Source organism: Anabrus simplex, chromosome 12 (assembly GCF_040414725.1).
Source record: "Anabrus simplex isolate iqAnaSimp1 chromosome 12, ASM4041472v1, whole genome shotgun sequence".
Classification (NCBI taxonomy): Eukaryota; Metazoa; Arthropoda; class Insecta; order Orthoptera; family Tettigoniidae; genus Anabrus; species Anabrus simplex.
The window spans coordinates 60920945-60946910 of NC_090276.1; the positions used below are offsets into that span (position 1 = coordinate 60920945).

At 39.4% G+C, this 25966-nt stretch overlaps 1 protein-coding gene across 2 annotated transcripts in view; it reads left to right on the forward strand.

Moving 5' to 3' along the window:
• The first annotated feature begins 564 nt into the window (after window positions 1-564).
• The window catches only part of LOC136884199 (DALR anticodon-binding domain-containing protein 3), a 42322-nt gene continuing 16920 nt past the window's right edge, over window positions 565-25966 (forward strand). Inside the window, exons 1-4 of one of the 2 annotated variants that reach the window (XM_067156244.2) lie at window positions 565-770; window positions 861-1003; window positions 9086-9259; window positions 11205-11485. In XM_067156244.2, coding sequence (XP_067012345.2) covers window positions 647-770; window positions 861-1003; window positions 9086-9259; window positions 11205-11485 — 722 coding nt within the window. In that variant the 5' untranslated portion in view covers window positions 565-646. Of the gene's footprint in view, window positions 1004-9085; window positions 9260-11204; window positions 11486-25966 lie in introns of both variants that reach the window. The other variant, XM_067156243.2, reaches the window with a different exon arrangement.

Here is a 25966-nt window from a genome sequence, read left to right on the forward strand (position 1 = left end):
TTATAATTATTGCAGCCAAACACAGCACATATCTTACCATTAATGTTGAAAGGCGATATGAATGAATCACAGAATCACACTCACAGTTTCTTACGGATTGTAACTTTCTCCAAACGCATAAATAACATCAAAAACTTCGACAACTATTGCACATGTCATTATGAAAGGTAAAGTTACTCCAGGTCTTATAGCTTGATAGAAATCTCATCGCAGTCCTCGATATCTCTCAGACTGTCCCGTATTATCCCTATTGTCGTCTAATTTGGTAATAGCTTACGCGAATAAGAAATCCGTTGTATATAAAAGTGATGTTTAAAGACTGTTGATCTGTATTCTGCTTTTAATTCCACGCGCTGCCAGCGCGAGAGATGCGATTGTGCTGCTATCACTGGGCCCCACTCGAAAATGAATTATGGAAGCCATTGTACCCAACCGTACCAACGATGCATTGTACGTATCAAATGTTGGCGACACGCAGAGCATGAGGTATATTTGAGATTGCAATGTTGTAGTTCTTGTGAAGTTCCGATGTGAAAAATTCTACTCGTTGCTATGACAGCACATTTTACCATGTGGTTGTTGTCAATAGTAAATAGTGCATTCTAACGTGTGTTAATGAGACGTTGAAGATGTTTGCAGTTTAAAAATGGACCCTGAAAGTGATATATTAACGTCACTGAAATCAAACGTTTGCAAATATTTTTCGCAGAAATGCACTTCAAACAAGTGTAAACTTATTTCGTGTCATACATCTCATCTTAATACTGCGGGTGACTTGTCCTTTCCCGTGAATATAAAAGCTTGGGGAAACCATATACTGCTTGATAATAACCAAACTAAGCAGCCAGTTTCACTTTCAGGTGGCGATGGATTAGATTTGGTCCGCGACATTAGTGTTTCTTGTTGTAAAGTGCCCTCCATTGTCCAACTTCATTTTCAGAAATTGAAAAGAACTGACTCGTTTTCTAGAACTATTGGCGACACCGAACCAGAAGAAGAAGCAGTAGGTGCCAAATCTATACCTATATTAGAAATATTTGATATAAAGTTTCACAGAATTGACACTGGGTATGAAGTTGTTGTTGGTTTAGGAATCTGTGTAGTCTTTTAGGCTTAAGAACATTTTTACACTACCTTAATTGAAGGATGCAGTCCAGTTCAATATAAGTCAGGTAATTATGAACTGTATCTTAAAATTAGGTCATGGATTCCTAACCGAAATGAGTTTAGCAACAAATCATTCAAGTGATGTTTTAATAGTATGATGGGTAGGTATTTGGTTTAAAGTACAGGCCTACAATTCCCCTCAGCTAATACCGATAGAGTGGGTTGTGCATGATGATGTTCTCTTCTTCGTAATCACTTAGTTACGTATTCACACGATTACCAAATGATGACTAAACACTCCAATGTGCATGTATTAATTATTGGTGGTGCGCACGTTCTGGGTAACAAAACCCTTTGGTCTAACACATCAGGGGTTCGCGTAACCTAGAGTGGGTTGTGCATGATGATGTTCTCTTCTTCGTAATCACTTAGTTACGTATTCACACGATTACCAAATGATGACTAAACACTCCAATGTGCATGTATTAATTATTGGTGGTGCGCACGTTCTGGGTAACAAAACCCTTTGGTCTAACACATCAGGGGTTCTTCGTGTCGGAGCCTCTCAAATGAAGTGTGACCACGCGTAGTGGAGACACGGTTTCATGTCGGACCATAGGCCTGCAGCAGAGAAGTTTTTATTGTTCGGTAGTTAGTAATGAAATCTATCTCTGTTAAATTCTGGGAGTGATGCTACATTTATTAAATTTCAGCTAATGGCTGGTTACGCGAACGATGTTGATCCACAAAATATCACTGTAATATTTGTCACAAACGAAAGGTAATCATTGATTTACTCAAATAAAGTCTCAAATCCTAGGTTGATTAAGAAATACCGAGACTAAAACAAACTAATAAATTGTTCTGGGTAGGTAACAACTTGAGATTGAGACTGCAATGTATTTGTTGTGACAGCTCCCTGTCAGTGAGCCCCAATGGCTGTTAACTTGGGAGCATGGGTTGGTGACCATGGGACCCTTAGTTGAGCCCTAGCATTGCTTCCACTTATTTGTGCCAGGCTCCTCACTTTCGTCTATCCTGTCAGATCTCCCTTGGTCAACTTTTGTTCCTTTCTGATCCAGATGTATTAGAGCATTGGAGACATAGGGAGTCTTTCATTTTTACACCCTTTATGGCCCCGGGCTTTCTTTGGTCGATAACTTCATTTTTTTGAAGAGTTGGACCCTTTCCACTTTTTCCTTCTGATTAGTGTTAAATAGAGAATGGTTGCTCAGTTGTACTTCCTCTTAAAACATTAATAACCACCACTTCCTGCCAGTGACTGTGTTTTTATTCTGTGCGGGATGGTAACAGAATGTATTTCTCTTGATTGCTGTGAATAATGTCATATCTGATTATATCTCAGCCAGTGGAAATGCTAGTACTTGTTCAGGTACTGGGCAAGTTCGCCATGCGTTTAGGGGCGCACGGCTATGAGCTTGCATCTGGGAGATAGTGCGTTCGAATTCCACTGTCGGCAGCCCTAAAGATGGTTTTCTGTGGTTTTCCATTTTCACACCAGGCAAATACTGGGGCTGTACCTTAACACTAGAATGGCCGACACTCTGGCACTCCTAAAACGGCCGCAGCGGTCAATTTGACCGCTGTATTGAAATTTAGTGTTTGGAAAGATTATACGGCATATTTCAATAGCACAATTTCTCAGGAAATATTTCCAAACTATGTCATCATTATGCTTTATTTACTGTTATTATACAACAATACAACAATATAGAACTCAACATTATTGGTATGAATTAAATCCTTTCATCCTACAGGGTAGGCCTACAAGTCTTTCTTGCTGTGATTAGCTACTTGACATTACAATTCACGCACACAAACTCTTTCTTGACCTTGTCCGTGCATTTTCCGCACACAGCTTTGTTACACAATGAGCACACATCCATTGTTTTGTTGCCATTACAACGTGCGATCTGACACTGACGCCTTTTCATTGTAGTAGGTTCTTCCTTGTTGGCTCGTGACTCTTCTGGATCATGGATTGCTGCCTTTTGTAGATTCTTCCTTACGTACGAGTCTCTTAGTTCCTGAGCCAACTGAAGCAGAAATGTTCTTCGACTAATTTTCTTTCCAGTGACACCTGTATAGAGTACTCGGGCATTTATCCCTGCAAAATCTAGCATATTGTAGAAAACCTGAACCGGCCAACGTCGGGATGGTGCTTTCGTTGTGTAAAAGCGCGCCATTTGATCTACTACGTCCACTCCATATTTTGTTGCATTGTAATACTTATTTGTTTCAGGCAACTTCTTTTTGTGACTGCTGTCTACACTTACATTTGGATGCACCGTACTCAAAATGATAACATTTTTTAGTTTCTTTCCTTGATACACAGTGAGTGTAGCGTCACCACGCTTCAATACTAAGGTGCTATATAAATCTGCATTCTAATTTCGCACTTCCTCAGGAACTTCTCGCCGCGACTTATTCACTGTACCCACAATACTTGTTCTCCTCTCTTTCAGTTCTTCCGCAAGACTCACCGATATTAAAAAACTGTCAGTTGTTACATTTCTTCCCTTGTGCATGAATGGAGCAACAAGACGTAGAATTACATTCTCAGATAATGTCTGGCCAACTGGTCGTAATTCGTCCTTTCCGAGGTAAGGAAACGTATTCAAGATATGTTTCGAATTTACATCAACGTTGACCCAGAATTTGATGCCAAACTTGTCAGGTTTGTTTGCCATGAATTGGGTGAATCTACATCTGCTTTTAGTAGGAAATAGTTGTTCATCAATGCACATGTTTGCATCTGGCTTGTAGCATAGTTGACAGTTATCTATGAACTTATTCCAGACCTCTGACATAAGCACAAACTTATCATTCTGCAGATGCTCTGACCCTGTAGATTTCATGTCGAAGCGCAGGTAACGCATAATACTTTTCAACTTCTGCCGTGACATTGTCTCACTAAAGAAAGCCGAGCCCCAGTCTTTCGACCAAAGAAAGTCAATAGATTTTCCCTTCACACCGTATACACCACAAACGTAAAGTAATGCAATAAATACATCCAACGCTTCCAGTAAAATGGTCCAGATATTCTCTTGAAGTCCCCTCCTAGCCTCTGCCTCAGTACATTTTTTATATGACGAAGAATTGATTCGTCAATCAATAGCCGAAAAGCACTCGCTACATTATCACAAACACTGTGTTTAGCAAATGCAGTAGGACCACTAGCTTCTCGTAAGATGTTCTGCTCAGTACGTTTTGATGTTGAAGAAGCACCAACTTCAATAACATCCCATGGTAAACCATCACAAGCAATTACCTGATTGTTGACATTGTTCACAGGGAGTGTACTATTAGCTTTAGGATAGCTGTCAATTGCTGAAGTGCGCTTTCAACTGGAAAAAGGGAAAGAACTATTTTGGCAATTTGATAATTCCCTCATATTACTGAAAATAAGGTTCTATAACTAACAGAACAACGAAAGCCGTATGTGAAACCCTACAACTAGAACAAAATCATATAAGTACACTAACAATAAATCACGTCATATTACATCATGATATTTACTAACCTGATTTTCCTGTATCTTGGGGTGCATAAATTTCATTATCACACTCCATGACATCATCACTATCCACACTTTCACTCTCTGAATCATTGTGAACTGTACGTGAAATGTATTCCAGATCATCACTGTCTGCTGATTCATTGGATTCTTCAGGACCAGACTCATTTTCTGCAATATTTTGCAGTCTACGCAGTATCTCCTGCTCACTGAGCCCACGTGAACGGCGAGACATACTACTCCCAGTACACAAACACCAGTGCGCGAAAAGAATGGGTTGGATGTGTTCATCTTGAGCAGGATCAAGACCATTGTCGTAACTGACTTATTTATTTGTACAGTTCTAACAAAGTGCAGTGCTCCATTATTGTGTATAAGTCTGTATTATTCTATAACAATATCGTAGCTCAAACACAAATCCATTGATCTATAAAATATTCCCGGTCAGCTTGACCGCTCCGGCCGTTCTAGGTAGGTCTATGATTTTTACACCACTGCTTGAAGTTTTCAGTCTAAATAAAACGTTAACGAGAAGAACAGCTCACCACATGAGCATTTCGTAAACCTCCGGTCATAGGAATGAAAATCATGGACATGGCAAAGTATTAAAGTTCGCCATCGGTCAGATTGACCGCTGCGGCCGTTTTAGTGTTAATGAAGGCCACATCCGCTTCCTTCCCATTCTTAGGCCTTTCGCATCCCATCGTTGCCATAAGACCTATCTGTGACTGTACGATGTAAAGCAAATAACACTTGTTCAAGCAATAGAGAATGGCATGTACTATATTTTATTACATTATGGAAGTAAATGTATTCTGAGGGCAGGCTGGTGGGTCCCTGGCTATCATAATTAACACATCTCTCCTCTAAAAGGAATTCCATGTAAGATTTGCATCATTTCTACTCCATTATCATGTTATAAATCTTGTGTAGCATATAGTAAAATTCTACCCTCTTCGCTCAAGAGGTAGGGAATGATATTTTGCTATGAAAGTAAGTATATTTCTAAGGGTGTATTGGCAGGTCCCTAGCATTGGCAGTGAGCACATCTGTCTTATCTTACATGCTATACGAGGTAAGATTTCTAAGGTTTGTATTCATAAACTGTGTACAGTACTTCATGCCGAGTGAACATTGTATAAGCCTACCTACCTAGCCTACTAGGCCTGTTTACGATTGCATAAAATGGGCATCTGTCAATATGCCTGCCCTATAACTCTCATTGTCAATTACACATTCATTTATTTAAACACCTTTAAATATGTCAATACCATACCGTATGTCAGTGCTGTACATGTTTCGAGAATTTAGAATGTTTTCTTCTTCAGTGGCATATTATTCTCCAATATTCTCTTGGACTTGTTACATCATAAATATTTAAAGGTGTTTAAATAAACGTGTGATTAATTTTGAGTCAATACAGACCTAAGATAATCGACCGTTATGGTTAAAATAATTAACTCTCATTGTCTGGATCATGATCCTCCTTAAATGATAGGACTGATAATTATACCTATCTAAAAATAACAATCACCACCTCCTGAAATGATTGAATTACATGTGAGTAGTTTCTGCACCTATAACTGCATGAATATCTAGAAAACTCTGAGATAGGGATTGTAAGGAGGTCAGAAGTACCAGTAACAATATTTTGCAAAATTTCCATAATGGAAAGGGAAGGGGATGGTGATATGTAAAAGAACTGGGATGGGTGAGGTGTTGGTGGTGATTATTTTTTTACAATGAAGTACAAAGGGGGTAACAATTCTCTCTTAACACTAATCATAAATGAAAATGGAACAGGTATGACTCTTTGAAAATGAAGATACACCAAAAGAAAGGGAAGAGCCACACAAACCTCATACCGTCGGAGTAGAAGCGAACAAGAGTTGACCGCGAGAGATCGGATAGGAAAGATGTAAAAGACGAGACTGGCACAAGTAAATGGAGATAATGCCAGACTCAGTTAGGGGGCCCATGGTCCTGTCTCTTTCTTTCTTTCTTTCTTTCTTTCTTTCTTTCTTACTTTCTTTCTTTCTTTCTCTCCCTCTCTCTGTATCAATATACAGGGTAAACCGAAATTCGCGCACTTGGGTGTCGCAGCTTGACTCCTCACATGCCAACAATAAAAAAAAGTCTCTCACAAAAGTTTGTCCTGCGAATATATCCGGCAGAAAAAGGACGTTGAAGAGTGGCAATCTGACAACACCGTAACCACATGTATGGTAACTACCTTTGTCAGCACATATTAGTCGTGCTGTACAGTTGGTGCAGTGGATAGAGTTTTGGGTTAGCATTCAGGGGGTCGATCCTGGGTTGAGGCGTGTTTTTTATTTCGTAAATGTAGTCCATATGTTATGGTATCTGGCATCTTAATCGTCAACAGCAATTGCAGCGGGTCCTCTAGAAACCATTTGCACTTGCATAATACGATCCTAGAAATGGACGAACAATAGTTTTCATTGGTCAGCATTGAAAGACGCCCTTTCCACGTCGTAGGCGTGAATTTATTCGCTGTTGATAATTAAGATGCAGACTGCATACCACCTGGACTACATTTACAAAATAAAAAACATACGCCTCAACCCAGGATCAACCCCTCGACGTTCTTCAGGGCTACATTCTGAGTATATTTGTATAAGAAACCCGCGATCTTCGGTAGCTCATTACAGAATAATTGCATTTCATTTGGTTTGTTGCCCCAATCACCTTTGTATCTGTATTGCACTAAAAATAATGTTATTTGTTTTACATCAGTCCTAAATGCTAGTTATTGACAGGCGCCGGGCTGTCAGAATTTTGGCCTGCATGCCAGAAGCCAGCGACACAGAATTGTTACCTTTAAAACGCCCTTTAAAGGGATATTACATGCTTTTTCACTGTTGTGAAGGTATTTTCACAGAAACAAAAGTGATTGGCATAACAAATTGAATAAATCATAATTACATTACTACTCTGTAACAAGCCGCCACCGAGTTCAATAGCCGAAGTCGCTTAAGTGCGGCCAGTATCCAGTATTCGGGAGACAGTGGGCTCGTCATTTAATGGAAAAATACTATGAACACAACAGTGATTTGTGGTTAGCCTTTTCTGGATATCAAGAAAGCATTTGATGCTGTGAACAGAGAGAAGGTATGGGAAACACTGAAGAAAATTGGAATGCAGGATGACATGATACACAGGATCAAGAATTTGTATGAAGATACCTGCAGTAAAGTCAAAACACCTGTAGGAATGACTGAAACATTTGATATAAAATCTGGGAGAAAAAGAATTAATCCGGGTTAAGACAGGGTGGTGTTTTGTCTCATCTTCTTTCCATCACTGTGATGAACGAGATTCAGAGAAAAGTTCATTAAACCATTGAGTATCCGTAGTGATGAAGTTAATGCTTTTGCAGATGATGTGGTGATTTGGGGAAAGGGAGAAAAGGAAATACAAAGGAGACTGGACATTTGGAATGAAAATCTGAAGGGTTTGGAATGGTAATTAGTAAAAATAAAACTGTAGTCAGACACTGTGGAAAAGAGAAGCCAAGTGAACATAGACGGAGAACATTTAGAGAATGTGGAACAGTTTACATATCTGGGTAGCATTGTTAATGAAAGAAATGAAATCAACCCTGAAATTAATAACAGACTTAGTCTGGTACAACATTTTATCAAGTCAGAAAGCTTTTATGGGATGACAAAGTACCCAAGAGAACAAATTAACATTATATAAACAGTATTTCATACCAGTCGTAACATACAGACTAGAAATGCTGATAACTAACAAGAGACAAGATAGTAACATCCAAGCAGTAGAAATGAAATTTTTAAGAACATCGGTTAAAAAGACAATAAGAGAAAGAATTCAAAATCAGAGAAGAGCTAAATATAGAACTGTTAGTACAGAACATACAGAAAGCAAGACTGAAATGGTTCGGAAATGTAAAAGGAATGGGTAGCAAGAAGGGAATTGGAATTGGAAAGAGAAGGAGACCAGTTGGAAGACTGAGAAGGTGGATGGATCAGATTTGGAAGGACATTTGAGAAGCTGGATTTTTGGATGTGGTGGAAGTAATGGAGCAGGAAAAGTGGAAGGACAAAAATGAGTGGAGGAGGCTTGTTAACCACACCCGGGCGAATGGAGTGGGACATCGATGATGATGATGACGACTTTCATTTCTTCATTGTATGAAGACCAGTAACCATTAGGAATTATGCCCGCCCCCCCCCCCAAAAAAAAAGCAGCTAAAAGTATTCTGCTTCAGTATTTGATATTTAGAGAACCAACCTTATACATATACGAAAACAAGTATTTTGCAGTTGTGCATATTTCGTTGTTTTTTAGAGAATAGATGCACGCATATTTTGCTGTTTTTAATGCATATGAATCCACCCTCTGTGTATGACAATGTCTTCTATTCTGAAGGAGTTTGTGATTTTTCTGTTTCAGGTTATCAGTGATCTTATTAACCACAGCAGGTCATGGCCATTAGTACTGAAGCAATGTACTCTGCAGAAGGAGAGATTTGTGATGCATGTAGACAGAGCACTTGCCTTCAAAACAGCCTTACATATAATTTTGTCTCAGGGCCATCACTATGGATGTGGTGCTCAAAAATGTCAGGTATTTATATGTTCTTGTTAAATACAGGGTTATTCACCCAAATAACTTGCAATCCATTGAAGGCATTAATGTTCTGGTTTCAAATTCTTAAATGGTATTAAGGGTCTCACGAAACATTGTGCTACGTGTTCAATACCAGAGATATCGATACAAACTTTTTAAAAAATCGAATTATAGTAATTTCTACCCCTAGAAAAAATTTAAATTGTTTTGAATTCAGACATGTAATTAATTCATACATCAGACAGTTATTTTTTGAAATATCAATAATAATTCAACTTGAGACTTTTTGCTCAGACCATTCGCTGGCACAAGGTCTTGTTGTCATGCAAGCTGCTTCCCTGTTGTGAATCCGAACCACATCAACTGGTAATATATGTATTTACTATACAAATCATATGCAGGCTGGTCGGAAATAACGTGAACTGGGTATAAAAGCATTAGAGGGTTGGTGGTACTGATAAATAATTTGAAAACAAATTTTCGATATCTCTCGCCATTATTATTTTATCAGCTTCTGAAATTTGCCAATCGGATCATTTTGCGGCAAATTTAAACGGGTTTCACGAGTCGGTGTTGTTAAACCTGGACTTGGCTTAAGAGCGGCTTGAGAACCATGCCGAGAAATCGGCATCAAGCAGAAACACACCATGGGTTCCAGTCAGTATCAGGGTAGCATAGTTGTTATGGGACGATCCTGTCACCTCGGAAGTGCATATTCAAATCCCTGTCCTGGAGAAGCTTATTTCCTCGACTAGTGCTCTCAGTTACAAACCACTATTCTCGTCATTGTTCCGTATTGAAAACAGCTATATCACTATGTTTACACAAGAAGTATTTTATTACACCACGTATTCAATACAATTCATTCTACTGTTGCATGATATAGTGCTCTAAAGCCTGTCTTAATCCCAGGGCAGCGATCTGATTAGCTAACTTCAGCAACTGATAAAATGACAGCGGTATGAGATAACGCTGATATACCCCCACACTCTCCCCACTGGACTGGATTGGATCACCCACTCTTCTATGCTTTCAACATTTGGTCAGTCTACCAAGCGGCAGAAGAGCAAGTTCGAGCGATATGAGGAGAACTGACCCGTGCCAAAGACTATGCCTGCTATGCACACCTCACGGACAATCGTCAACCTGACCAACCGCTGCCTGTGAGAGGCGGAAACCTCTCTACTGACTAAAGGAAGAAACTCTACTGTTACCCCTCCCTCGATTCCCTTTGAAGAATATTGAAGCAGCTATTCGCAATCTACCATCAGACCAGGCAAAGGAAATCTGCCACATACTGAAAAAAAGGCACCAGCACTGAAGAGCATCTTCACGGTTCAAGAGAGGGACGCCATAAACCTGAACATAGACGGGAGTGTACTCGCTCTTCCCGTGGATAAATGGAACGCCACTGTCATCATGGCTACTAATAATGGTGTGTGGCCTCCAGAGTGGCCTGGTGCACGTTTTTGAGTTGACGCCGTATAGGCAGCCCGCGTGTCTGTGAGGATGGAGCCCTACTGATGATGACAGCACAAACACCCAGCCCTCGAGCCTGTGGAATTAACCAACGAAGGTTAAAACCTCTGACCCGAGCGAGGAATCAAACCCAGGACCACCTCGGTCAAAGGCCAGCACACTAACCATTTAGCCATAGAACCAGACATTATGGTTACTAATGACTACTCTACCTTTAAAACCTTGCATTCTGCATTTTCACAAGTTATTGTTGTTGATTTGTTATATTTTTTATTTGTTGTTTGGATTAAGTGAGTTTAAACATACCCAGGAAACTGGAACTGTAAAATGATGATGATGATTAAGTGAGTTGAGAATAACAAGGTTATACTGTAGTTTTGAATAATTGTAGGTATAAAGTTACCACCAAGGATTTTAAGTTCCGTATGGATGTTCAATAATTTAAAAAACATTTTTCTTCCAGGGTGTTCTCCTCACATCAGATGTGACAGATAACGATGTGGACAGCTTGGATTTAACCCAGTATCGTGTGCAGATCATCAGAGAAATGCTTAGTAGTTTACTTACTGCTGCAGGGTATGGACTTGTATCTGATAAGAATGAGAAAGAGTGCCTTCTCTTCCATGTGACTAGCAGACACGTGTGCGATATACCGTCGGACTGTGTCAGGGTATTGTGTGGTGTCGTGTTGAACAGGAAACAAGGTACCAAGGAGAAGGAGATGCTCGTCAAAGATTATGTTGGGTAAGACTACTTGTGTTACTGATGGGTTATTGAATTACCGTAAGACATACCCTGATATTTTGATGAACATTTAAGGAAAAATATAATTTCACTGTATTTTCAAACAAAATTTTACAGAAATAATTTGTGTACAAATGCTAATTATCAGTAGGTAGAGCATTACTGTCACCGTCTACTATATATATGCGTACACAGTAGAAGTCCGCAATAGCGAGTACGAGAACTCCGTTATAGCGACAATTTCTTTATGTCCCTTCAAAATCCCTATATTAAACAGTGTGTCATCCTTCGGTTACAGCGAGAGACCTATCACTGACGCATCCGTTATTACGAGCGATTAAGCGCGCGCGATTTTTTCCTTTCTCGATATTTATGCATCCTACCGATTATATTGCATGTGATCGATTACCTTCGGTATCGTTTCCTCCCTATGTTCACTAGCGAGTTCTCTCGTCGACATTCGAAGGCGATGTCGGAGTCGATTAGTAATACCCGTCGACTGCTGTTCTGTAAAGAAAATTTGAAATGAAAGAGGACAATTTCGTAATAATTGTGTAAATAACGTGTCCGATAACGGTTGTTAACTCGTTAAAAGTAAAGGCTGACTAAATGACCGCTTAATTTTAAGGCTAAATACTGCAATTTAGTAAGAATGGGATACACCTTGAGATATGGTAAGAGTGCATAATTGATTTCAGAGGTTAGTTTATATTTTCTCGCATCTGGTTAAATTACGGAAAAGCTATTATGAAAATTTATAGTGAAAAGGTTATCATTTCTCTACTGGCGCTTGAAGTGTGTTTTCATAATACGGATAAGTTAGGATAGGTGACGCTGTTTGAATAAGAAAACTGAAACGTTTGCCACAAAATGCGATCGATGATCATTGGCGGTATAGTTTTCTCGCTGTGTGCGTTTGCAAGCGCTCACGTCGATATTCGAAGGTGATTTTGGAGTCCATTAGTAATACCTGTCAAATGCTATTCTCTTTTTTTTTTTTTTTTTTAATTCGAAATGAAAGAGGATAACACGTTTTCGTAATTAATGCATAAATAACGTGGCCGATTGTAGTTGTTAACTCGTTAAAAATAGACTGAAGTAAACAATCTCTTAATTTTAATGTTACATACGGAAATTAAGTAAGAATGTGATACACTTCAAGATATGGCAGAGTACATCACTGATTTCAGAGGATAGTTCATATCTTCTCGCGTCTAGTTAAATTTCGGAAAGGCTACGGTTAGGTTAGGTGACGTCGTTTGAAGAAGAAAACTAAAGTGTTTGCCACAGAAACCTCTGGAGTGATACCGTATTTCTCCGAATCCAAGATGACGAATTGTTTTTAAATCTCATGCGAAAACTCACGGGTTGTCGTGCATTCACAACCTAACAGTAAGTTAATGGATACCACTGGCAACTACCGCGGTAACTACGCTGCTTCTTTTCACACCGGCGCACGCACACACAAAACTCGTTGACAATAAACAACCGCCTCTTTATTATACATTGCTAGCCACGGCAACCGGTTGTACAGTGACTATGTGTAACGTCACTGGATCTCGAGAAATAGTGAAGAGAGAATGACATTCTATTAGCCTCTACAAAAATGTTTCTCAAATCTGCAGAATGGCATCAAAACATGCGAGCCTTCCAATTCTTAGACAGGCCAGCTACTCAGTGGCAGAGTTATAATGCATCTATTGAACTTGACGCTTAGTAAAACTAAGTTTTATATTTTCATGATGGATAGTCGTATTGTAAAGCTACGTGGAAAAGGTTTTGGCGGCAAATTTTCAACGGGTTCTTGTCGATGTTACAATGCCAATTTTTAAGTTAATGGTTATTAAACACTCGGAAATGTAGAATAATTGTGCAGCCTCAAAAAATACAGCATAGGCCTAACTAAAGCCAATATTTGGCATTAGCGTGAAGACAAATAGCTAAAAAAATGTGTACTGTACAAAAAATGCATTCAGTGGTCCGCAACAAGGACGCTTTAAAGAAGTCGATGATGAAATTGTGAGGTATGTGCATGAAAATCGCAAGGCAGGAATGGCCATACCATGGCGCAATAAACTCGTTCGTTGACTTTCAACGTCCGTGATTAGGCCTATACGTAGCTAGCCAGCAAGCGAGACGTGCGTGTAGCGGTAGCCGGTTATATCTGACAATGAGTAAAAGTAACAGTTTTATAGACAGCAAGAATAATTTCCTGATGGATCGTCGTATTGTAGGGGCGCATGGAATAGGTATTGCCAGCAAATTTTCAACGGGTTCTCTTCGGTATTATGATGCCGATTATAAGTTAATGGTCGTTAAACCCGTGGAAATAAAGAATAATTGGGCAGCCGCAAAAAAAATCGGCATGACGAAAGCCAATGTTCGGCATCTAAAAATTGTCTGAAATGCGTGGTCCTACTGTTCAACAAAGGCATTCATATGATTTTACGAAATACTTTTTGAGCCTGATTTAAATTTATTGAAGGAAAAAGTGGGGTTCGTCTTGGATTCGGAGAAATACGGTGCTATATCTTTTCAGAATGAAATTAAACATACACTTTCACGTAGTATAGGATTTTGAAAAATAACAAACAAGTAAGCCGTAGTGTGGATATCATCTGCGGAAACTCAAGTTTTGAACAAACTGATTGCCGTTTCATACCGAATTTTAATGTATATGTGTTTTTCCCGACTTTCATACAAAATTACATAAAATCAGTTTCATGGTCCGTATCGCACTTCAATAGATTCACAATTAAGTATTTATGTATTTTCCACCTAGTCGATACAATGATTGCTTAAGGCAATTTTAAAGGTCAAAAGTGGTACATGTTTCGTATATTATCAACATCTTCAGCCACATAACACTGTTTAGATGAAAAATATATAAAATTGACAAAGTAATGCTTTAGAGGAAGTGTCCTTAAAATTAACATAAGATTGACAAGATAATATACGAAACATGTACCACTTTTGACCTTTAAAATTGCCTTAAGCAATCATTGTATCGACTAGGTGGAAAATAAATAAATAAATACTTAATTGTGAATTTCATACAAAAATCGGATATAACAACAATCCACTATAGCGAGTAAATTTTTCGCTGTTATGAATTCTTGCTATAACGGACTTCTACTGTATATAATTTGAATGTGTAACACAAAATTGTGAGAAAACCGCAGTACTAACAACTATGTATTATACATCAAAAGAAAGGCCTCCATCTCAGGACTACTAGAAAAATATTAATTTCAATAATTTTTTGTACATAAAATGGGCCTTTATTGAATAATATTATGCTTAGGTCATTGCAGTCAACTGTATTTGACTGTAGATGACTTTGAAAGAGGTCCCCATGCAGATCTTTCCATGTTTCGAGTTTTCACCACAATGTTATTTGTTGCTCAATGTTGGTTCTAATACGCGAGAAACAGAAAGAAATCCATCCTTCAAAAGTCCTTTGTTATGAAACTTACATTGAATTATTCAGGGTTATTAAATGTATGTACTGCCAAGCACAACATTTCGCTGCAGAAATGGTAAATGGATGTTTTAATCCATGTTGCCACAATGGTTTGGTTTATTTTCCACAGTCTCAAGTAAACAACGTGGTTAAAGGTATGGTAATGATTTCATAAACCATATAAGGCAGTATAATAGAACTCCTTTGCATCCTTACAGTTTTAAGCTTCGGGGGATAATTCATAGGTACATTTTAGATTTACTGCCTGCTGAAAATTGCCGAGCTTATACTGCCATCTTTATGTTAGAGATTCAAGTCTTACAGACATAATTTGTTGTGAAAATTCTATAAATTCCCAAGGATCAAAAATTCCATATGTATAGTCACAACAGAAGTGTGAGTTTAGAAGAAAGTAAATGGTCTTCCAGAGTTCAGTATATTTTCCGTTACTTTTCTCACGCCTCCTTTATAATCAGTTTCATTTTTTGTCTTTGTTCGCAGCTATCGCTATGACCGGCCACTAGTTATCATGTAATTTTGCGTATGTTATAATTTCATTTAGACATGATACTGTATACGCTTTTGAGCTTATGCCGTGTCAAGAAAATAAGGTGAAATTCTTTACGTTTCGCAGAGAACTGTGCTCTGCGTCATCAGAAGAAAATCTCGACTGTCCACAAGAAAGGCTTCTTAAACAAGAAGGTGTTATTTTTGTTTTTTGTGTTGGAGTTCTGGGGTATACCGATTTAGTTGCATTAACTGCAATTCCTCGTACATAAGACAGACTGGAAGAAACTTCAAAATTAGGTACATGGAACACGTCAGTGCTATTAAATACAATAGGTTTTCGACAGTGGGCCAACGTGTGCATGATGTGAAACATAATTTTATCACTATAGATCAAGACTTTAGGGATTCTCAGGACCTTAGGGAAAGGCCCTCTACTAGATGTCACCAAAAGTTGCTTCATACACTTCGATCAGTTTTTCGACCCCAATTTAAACCAAAATGAAATTTCTTAGAAACTCTAGGTTCTTTTAAGACTTTCTTACTACGGTTCTTAAAGGTATTAAATTTTCGAGAAAGCGTTTGTTCTTCCACACATTACATAGCACCCTCCCTTGCCATACGTCCCCACCGCATTCCCCTCCAGACCCACCCCCAACACTTCCCCCATCAGCGGTTCCTCTCCAAGCCCCTCCCTTCCCTTCCTCCCCTCTTCTGTCTACCTCTACTCTACCCCCATGAACCAGCTCCAGTTGTCAACTCCTCTCCATAGAGTAAGCTTCTTGGCACGCTGCAGCAAGGTGAGTCTCACACTATAACTCTTTATACCTTTGCTTCATATGACTTGCCCTTTATAGAACACCATATTAAAATCAGCTCCCCTTTTTCTCTAGGTTTCACGTTCCGCTTGAACTGAGGAACCTCGGTCCAGATATCATCATAGGACCTACATGTACACTAAAAACCACCTTTTGACGTGCATAGTACAATTTTAAGATAAGAAGACTATGCCACCAACAGCACTCAGATTATTCCTCAATGCCGCATTTCACTATGAATAAGACACTTATCAAAATTTGAACATGTTCATTAAGCTTTATCATACCAAAGCCCAACTTTACAGAAAGTGCCTCAACTTATGTACAAAGACAACGCCGCCAACACGTAGCAATCCTCATATATTTTATATAAACTATTTTAAATGTGTGTCGTTACATAAATTTTACCTAGTGTGTGTATATTGCTGCTACATGTGAATTTATTCTCTTGCTTGGTTTTACGAAAGGCTGATGATGACATTGAAAACATGTTGAAACCGGTACCTTCATAATAATAAAACTGTTGTAGTATAACTTATGTGCAACAGTTTTGTATGTATAACTTATGTGCAACAGTTTTGTATGTATTGAAAAGGTGGATTTAACTTACATTAAAATTACTTGTGAGATTCTAATTAGGTAAAGTAGTTTTTTTATTTTCTTAATTATTGCCTTTGTCTTTGCCCTTCTATAGTTGAATTATATTGAAATATAAAATGTGTGAATATTTCCTTATATGTGCTCTACAAATGTTTTATTATGTAATTCTGTTTTGGGCGCAACTTTTAATCCATTAACCATCTATAATTTATTTATTTTCTGAGATGTTAAATATCCAGGTGTGAAATGTCACCTTCTTGTTTATTCCTCACGGACAGTAAATATAATTTGCTTCGTAATCCATATCCGCGTGGCATTTCATCTACCTGTTGACATCTGTGACATCCGGCAATAGTCTGATGTAATCCCAGCAATCATACGAGGTAATGACAACCACATGTGGCTCTTGTCATGTGCTCGGAAGAAGCCCGGTTTTTTTCCAATCAACATGGAGCCCACCAATGCTTCCTTGTTGTTCATCTTCACGTATCCTTTCATCCTTCCATATGGCATTGGGGGCTCGGTATAGCCACTGTAGTCCAATGCTTCCTGCTGCCTTAATCATATCAGCATTGAATCTGTCTTTCCCACTTGCTTTACTTTGGTCATTGCTTTCACTGCCCTTTCAAGTTTCAACCATGTTATTGGGTTCTCTTCTTTTTCTCCATCTATTATTTCCATTTTCTTATCTCCTTCTTACTCCGAGCAGTCATCCTCATTATAAAGTTTTTTCAGAATATTTTGCCATCACCTTCTGAAGACCCTTTTTGTCATGTACTATGGATCCATCTTCTCTCTGTAATGCCTTGATTTTTTCTTGATTTATTCTTTTCCATTTTACTACTCTGTTTAGTAGTATCTGATTTCCTTGACTATCTTGTTCAATTTTGTTCATAAACTCTCCCCAACATTTCTCCTTTCCTTCCTTGATACTCTTTACTTGTAGTTTCAATCTTTTGTATTCACATGTAACCTTTCTATCTTATTCTCATCCCTCTGATACATTTAATTGCTTTTCTTTATTCATTTCTTTCTTGACCTGTTCCTTTTTTTTTAATTTCTTTTTTTAATTTTGTGTATCCACCACTGTGTCTCCTTTCCCTTTGCTTTTGTTGTCCCACTCTTTTTCTCCACTTCGTATATCTGTGTTAGGCAACTTCCTTTCTTTCCAGTCCTGGAATGCCATTTATCCTCCTCCTCCTCCTCCTCCTCCAGTTCCCAAATCCTGATGTTTGGTTTCTTCTTCAGTACAATTTTAGGGATTTTTACTTGTTTTTATTCCACAGTTAATAATCTATGATCACCTTCCATACTTTCACTGGGGATTATCTTCGCATTCATGACGTATCTTCCCCGTTCTCGGTCTGTTATTATAAAATCGATGAGTGTTCCATTCTGTCCATCCCAGCTATATCGGCTGATCTTATGGCTATTCCTCTTCATAAACCATGTGTTCTTTATTATCAAGTTATTTCTGATACAAAAGTCCAGCAGTTTCTCTCCATCTTCATTTCTATCGCCATACCCATGTGGGCCCAGAGCATTCTCATATCCCAGTCTATCAGTTCCCACATGGGCATTCAGATCTCCCATTATCATGATCCCATCTCCATCAATATGTGTTTCCAGTTCATTTCTTCCACACTACATCCTGCCTGTGGAGCATACGCCTGTACTATCTTCAGTAGTTCCTTGTTTGCATGTATGTGCATTATTATAATTCTTTCATTTACATACTCAACTTCAGTTATTGGTTCAACATTCTGATTCACTATAAATCCCACTCCATTTCTTTTCTCTTTACTGTTACCCATCCAGTAAAAGGTACAAGGTGTATCCCTTTCTTAGTTTCTTCATTCATTAAGTCAGGTTTATGGAGGTTTTTCTTCTTTATGTCGGCCCAGTACTGTTTCATCCTTTCTGAATGTAATTTTCTTTCTGCTAACTAGATAAATTGTCAATAATTTTGTCACAAACAGTAACTGAACTGTTACTAATTTTGACACTGACAGCTGTAAGTAGATTAAGGTCACTAAGCCTTGAGATTTCTTTGGCATTTTGAGTCTGTAGTAGTCAAGGATAGCCACAAGACATACTTTGAATTCATCTTGGCTAAATAAGGGCTTTTATGGCCTGACATATTGGAGGTATACAACTAGTCACAGAAAGTGGTGTTTTTGTGGTTGCCACCCTACCCCCATTTCATCTGTTCACTTTTTAGGGTTTTTCCATTTACTGGAACCCAGCTGTCACAACATCGCTTTCAGAATTTTCTGATTCACTGTCACTTTTCTTGGATCTGTCACTGTCCCATCATCATCCCATATCAATACGTGGAGGTCGCCCATGGGGGTCAAGTAGGAGTGAGCCAAACATGTCCTCAAATATTCCTTGCATTAAAAGCCAGGCCAGTAAATAAAACAACCACTACCACTAAACAGTTCTTCACAATCTGACATGAAAATTCTATCTCACTTTTGTTCAAAATTTCAGAAATATTATCGCTTGCTAAACTGCATGTCAGGAATTTCTCACTCGATGTGGAATAGAATGCAAACTGGTCAAGATACGAGTAATCAAACACAGTTTTTCTCACAAGAAGGATCAGTTCTTCGTTTTCTGAACAGTATATAACATGTCATGCCATCTCTTGGTAGAGCACCTGAAATACATATTTAGATCTGTTTAACCTCATGCGAGTGTGTCGTTCATGCTATTGCACAACGGGAAGTCACGTGTCTTTGTTTCTTTTATGTTTGTCTCTGCTTTCTCTTGATCCCACTTCACCAATTCATGAAGACATAAATAAATCCATCTGTCCCTATTGTATCCTGTGTACTTGTTTTATTATATGGCTTCTTGTCACTGATTTGCTTTACGTCCCACTAACTACTTTTACAGCTTTCAGAGATGTGGAGGTGCCGGAATTTAGTCCTGCAGGAGTTCTTTTACATGCCAGTAAATGTACCGACATGAGGCTGGTGTATTTGAGCACCTTCAAATACCACTGGGCTGAGCCAGGATCGAACCTGCAAAGTTAGAGTCAGAAGGCCAGCTCCTCAACCACTCAGCCCAGTATATATATTTTGTTTCTTTACCATGATCCAAAGAGTAGGGTACAGTCAGTTACTGGATTATCTGGTGATTATCCTGTTTCGTTAGGAGTAGATCAAGGATCTGCTCTTTTGTCTCTCCTCTCTATAACAGTTAGGATACCATCACACCAGGCAAATGCTGGGGCTGTACCTTAATTAAGGCCACAGCCGCTTCCTTCCAACTCCTAGGCCTTTCCCATCCCATCATCGCCATAAGACCTATCTATGTCGGTGCGACGTAAAGCCCCTAGCAAAAAAAAAAAAAAAGGACCCTCACAAGAGATCTTCAGAAAACTACTGTTCTGTAAGCTGACAATACAAAAGAGTTCGTGTTAACAACCTTTACTGACCTTCAATGTAGTCACCAGCGTTGTGTATAACCCGTTGCCAGCGATGTGGAAGTCATAGTATACCTTTAGCAGAGCCTGTTCTGTTGATGGTGCGAACGAAGCGGTCTATTATCTGTCGAATCTCTGCAACAGTTCTGAAGCGAATGCTCACGAATCGTCTGGTTTCGATCACTGTCCAATAACGCGGCAAGAGCATGCACTTCTTCACTCGTAGGACAACCTGTCCGATGAATGTCCACCACAGTTTGCCGACCATCGTTGAGGCTTTTACCCAATGCGCCACTGTTCTGTAAGGCAATCCAGATTCCCTGCAAGTCTCTTGAAGACCTTGATGACACTGTCGTGCTGTACGACCTCTAGCACATTCAATCTTGATCCAACTCCATTGTTCCTGTTTGGAAAACGTTGTGACAACGTTACGTTGGACCACTAGCTCACACGTGACTGTGTTTCTCTCGCTTGTGCACACGCAGGTGATGTGGGAAGGGCGAGTCCATTTGCTCTGAGGTAAGGTAGGTATGTAACAAACGTGTGCTATCAGCGACAATATTAGATTCTGTTGCATAGCGTCTCCACAGCAGTGTTGCCACTATTTAATTTCCAACCCTTTTATAAAGATTTACAAAAAGAAGATTATAGAAAATAAAAATAAATTGTGCACCAAAGGTTCATACTGTGATACACCAGAAATTATCAACGTTGAGTGCATTCCTTGTCGCCTCGAGCGGCTCTTTCTCAGTACATGTGGCAGGACAAAGATGAGCTGTAGTCTGCACTTCACCACACACACAAAACAAAATCCGCAGAATATCCCCACTTGTGCAGATTGGTCTTGCACCTAGTAACACCTGAGCGCAGCCTATTTAGAGATCTCAAAATCATCCGTACTCCATATGTCCAGCTGGTAAATCTTCACGAGGTGTTTTCCATCGTCCAAGATGCTCTACCCTAGCTCGCCAAAAAGTGAGTCTTGCGTGCTCGTGTGTTCCTTCAAGTTTATGCATGGTCTTCAAGAAACTTTTGCATGATCTTAACCATCATGGTGCTGGTTAGAGTCTGTACAGTGGATGAGCTTGGGATTTTAGCGATGTGGTCTTTCCCCTTACGCTAGGTAACATGTAAAATATGGCTTTAACTTACTATCCGTCCTATACTATAAACCCTAAAAATCTGAACATTTGTACACACCTTCACAAGATGATCTAGAACGACCTTTTACTTTCTTCATCACTCAACACCACTTGAATTCCAACTGCGCACTTCAGAGACTTTGTGACTGGCACATGTTTGTTTAGACCACACATCCCAGTAAAATGTTCATCTACCCGCTATCTACCAGAAAATTATATAGCAAAATGAGTCTTGTTGCTCTACCATGATCCGTAGAGTAGGATACAGTCATCTAACGTGCATTCGAAAACATAAAAAGTTAGCACGATTTCAAATTTAACTGAGGTCGAATATGGTATTTCACACACCATTGTCAGATATGGGAGTGAATGTGTTAAGAAAACGGATATTCTCCCTACAAATCTAAATTATTTGAATACCATCAAAGTTAGTGGTGTTGATTTACCAACAACGAGGACTTTTAAGTACCTTGCCTCAACAGTTGCTGATGACGGAACCCTCAGTGGAGAAATCTCTAACCACTTGAGCCCTGCAAGGTTTAAATGGCATTCTGTAATTGATGTTTTCTGTCTGTGACAAAATTATTCCAGTCTGGTCTAAGTCAAAAATATACCATATTATTGTCCACTCAGTTGCCTTGTTTGGTGCTGAATGCTGGCCTTCACCAAAAGAAGTGGAATGACGACTTGTCATGCAAACGAAAATGCTCAGGAGGACATCTGTCCTGACGCTGTTTGACCATCTCACAAATGATGAAATTTGCAGGCAATATGGAGTGACACCATTCATTGAAAAGATTAGAGAAAATCATCAATGCTGCTGCAAGTATGTACTTTGAGCAGAAGTACCAACAGTGGCAAAGACTGGTATTACTTTGCAGGTTGATGGGAAATGGCCAGTTAACACCCTGTTCAAAGATCTCAAGCTTTCAGGCTGCAGCCTTATCAGGCACACAATCTGTAAAATGGCAACAGAGAGCCAAAACAGCAGACCCCACCAACATGTGAGACAAACAGTAAGGAAGAAGAAGAATACATTTAGTTTTCTTAGTGATTAGTTGCAACTAGGACACTAGGACATTGTATTGTACTGTTCGGAAACTTTCTGGACCCTCTGCTGTTCTGTCAACCCTATCGAAGTTGTGGGCTTGCTAATCGGGAGTAGGGGCATGGTACCTAGAAAATTTGTTGAGTTTTGCAAGGCATTCCACCTGCTAAAATTCATGACTATTGATATCGGACTTTCTGCCTTGAAATCATCAATTATTGTACGATACCACCTTCGGTGATTTGTTTTAACACATTCACGCCCATCATCTGAGCGGCTGTTTAAAGGGCTGGCCCTGCTATTCCAGCTGTTAGTGGCAGAGCAAACAACAACAACGAATTCTTTCCACAATAAGTTCTAAACTAAACAAGATATGGAAACAAAATTTTGCACATACCTTAATGTCCTCTCGTATCTCTGTAGGGTGTGGTAGGTAATGTCACACTTTTCTGGGTGAATGGGAACACCACACTTTCCACAAAAATAGCATGTTTCACTAATAATTTTATTTTTGAAGCACACTTTGCATCTTCTTCAGGGGAACTTGACTATATTTGGTGGTGGAAACTTCAAGAGAATATGCTCTTTTCTCTTCCCATCTAACCTAAATGCTGGATCTTTGGCCGGTGCCTTTTTTGGCGGCAAAATCGCGGGACGTTAACTTGGAGGTGAGATTTTGGAGAGAGGTGACTGTACTTTTATGTCGGGTTCACTTTTTTCCCCCGTTTGAGAATTTCCTGGTGTTCCTTTAGATCTTTTGGTTCACCCCTATTTGACCGTATTGTTCCACATACGGCAGTGTTCTGCTCCCGTAATTGTTTCGCGAGTCCAACGCTATTTGTAATAATTGTCCATATAAACTGTATACCCCTGGCCAAGATAATTTTCAAGCAGCTGAAAAACTGTGCTTTGTAAATTTGCATCACTTATATTGTCCCTACATGCCATGGTTACACTTCAGAACGCGATTATACACACACTTGTTGAATCACAAACCAACTACGCAGTTAGTTGTGTCAGCGCTAGGCTACCTTCAGAAACAAAACAAAGAAAGTGCATTGGGAGGGAAAATCGCCGTGGACATGTGGTTTTTGGTGAGTAGAAGCATTCATAAGGGTAGTACTTTCATCTCTCTCGCTCATATTTGTGACCAAAATACAGCAGATCCCAGCTGCATAGGAACAGCTCGAGTTCAAGGTTGCGCTTATCCAGGCTAACTCGGATACGGTCCGCAGCATGGTCACGCGCTATAGGCAATAACTCGGATACAGGCGTGAATGTGTTACCATTCAATAGACTTCTTTGTATTTTTCTGTTACACAGTATCAGTTGGTATTAAGTATACTTTGTCTTTTAGGCAACGTCTAAATTGAGGAAGTGTTACTATCTAATAAATATATAGACAAAATGACTTCTCACAAAACTGAGCAAGATGGTCGTGGGTTAGGGGTGTGCAGCTGTGAGCTTGATCCGGGAGATAGTGGGTCCGAATAACACCCCTTCGCAGCCCTGAAGGTGGTTTCCCTTTTTTTTTTTTTTTTTTTTTTTTTTTTTTTTTTTTTTTTTTTTTTTTTTTTGTGCTATTTGCTTTACGTCGCACCGACACAGATAGGTCTTATAGTGACGATTGGATGGGAAAGGCCTAGGAATGGGAAGGAAGCGACCGTGGCCTTAATTAAGGTACAGCCCCAGCATTTGCCTGGTGTGAAAATGGGAAACCACGGAAAACCATTTTCAGGGCTGCCGACAGTGGGGTTCGAACCCACCATCTCCCGATTACTGGAGACTGGCTGCACTTAAGCGACTGCAGCTATCGAGCTCGGTGTTTCCCATTTTAACACCAGACAAATGCTGAGGCTGTACCTTAATTAAGTCCACCCTGCTTCCGTTCCACTCCTAGTTCTTCTCTATCCCATTAACACCATAAAACCTGTGTCCATGCGACGTAAAGCAACTTGTAAAAAAAAAAACTTCTCACATAAGATGAGCAAGATATTTGATGGGTTCAGCAGTTTACAGAAATGTTAATGTAGGCAACTCCGCTCAGTGCCTACAGTTTGTAAATGAGACTTGCAGGAGATCTTTAGGGCATGCAAACGAAACAAAACAGTCAATTTAGATGAAATATTGTCTGAACCTCTGTAACAAAGTGGTCCAGATCAGACACATCATGTCACCAGACTGTGCAAGACATACCAGCAAGCAGTGTCTGTCCAGATAAGCTGGTGCAACTCCAAACCTCGTTCGTCCACATCTTCCTTGATTTGATCAAGCCACCTTTTCCTTGGATCTCGTGCCTTCAGCCACTTTCTTGCAACTCTTTCTGGTTCCATCCATTTGAAATAACCAAACCACCTTAGCCTGGCCTTAGATAATGTTTCGCGTAGTGACTGTTTAACTTAGGCTGCTGGATTGTGTTCTTTCTTGGTTTTTTTTTTTCTTTTTTTTTTAAAGTTATTTCATTTACATTTCTTGGAGCTTCCTAATATCTCTGTAGGTTAGAGTGTAGATACATGATAAGAGGTATAAAGAAACTATTGTGAATGGTAATTTTGATTGTTTGTAGGATTTAGAATCCCATTGAAGCCAGGCTGAGTGGCTCAGTGATTGAGGCGCTGGCCTTCTGACCCCAACTTGGCAGGCTCGATCTTGGCTTAGTCCAGTGGTATTTGAAGGTGTTCAAATATGTCAGACTCATGTTGGTAGATTTACTCCTGCGTACAAAATTCTGGCAAGTCTGTGTGTCAGGAAAAAATTAGTTAGTGGGACGTAAAAACAATAATGTTGTTATTATTAATCCCATTGAATATTTGCACTTGGTGGTATAAAAACGGCCAACCTCACAGTGTGAGGGTAGCAAGCCTGCCTCTTACCAAGAAGCCCCAAGTTCGATTTTTGGCCAGATCTGGGATTTTCTCCTGGATCTAAGGGCTGATTCAAGGTCTGTGTGTAAGTGACTAACAAGATATCTGACAGTGAAATGATAGCCTCAGTTTGGAAAGCGAGGAATAACGGCTGAGAGGATTTGTCGTGGTGGCCATGTGTCGCTATTTAATCTGCCAGCCTTTGGGCTGAAAAGCAGTTGCTTAATAGGCTTGTTGTTTTTATGTCCTACTAACTACTTTTGACAGATTTTCTCAGACACTGACTTGACAGAATTTTGTACCTAGGACCCATCAGGGCTGTACCACCATGAGTTTGGCTTTTCAGTTTCGGTACAAACTTGCTTCTTTTTTGGCCATATAGTATCTGAAACAATTTGCTTTGTCAAGCTTTCTTCCTACCTACTAACTGACAGCAGCACTGTTTTGGAACAACTTCTTTTAAGATCAAATTTTGGTTATGCATTTTACCTGTCGTTCTGTTTTTTTCGGTACTTCTGCTTCAGCAAATGTCATTGGCATAGATCATCTCTTTGACCATTTTCATTATCTCTTTCATTACAGTAAATAATGATAATGGCGTCAAAG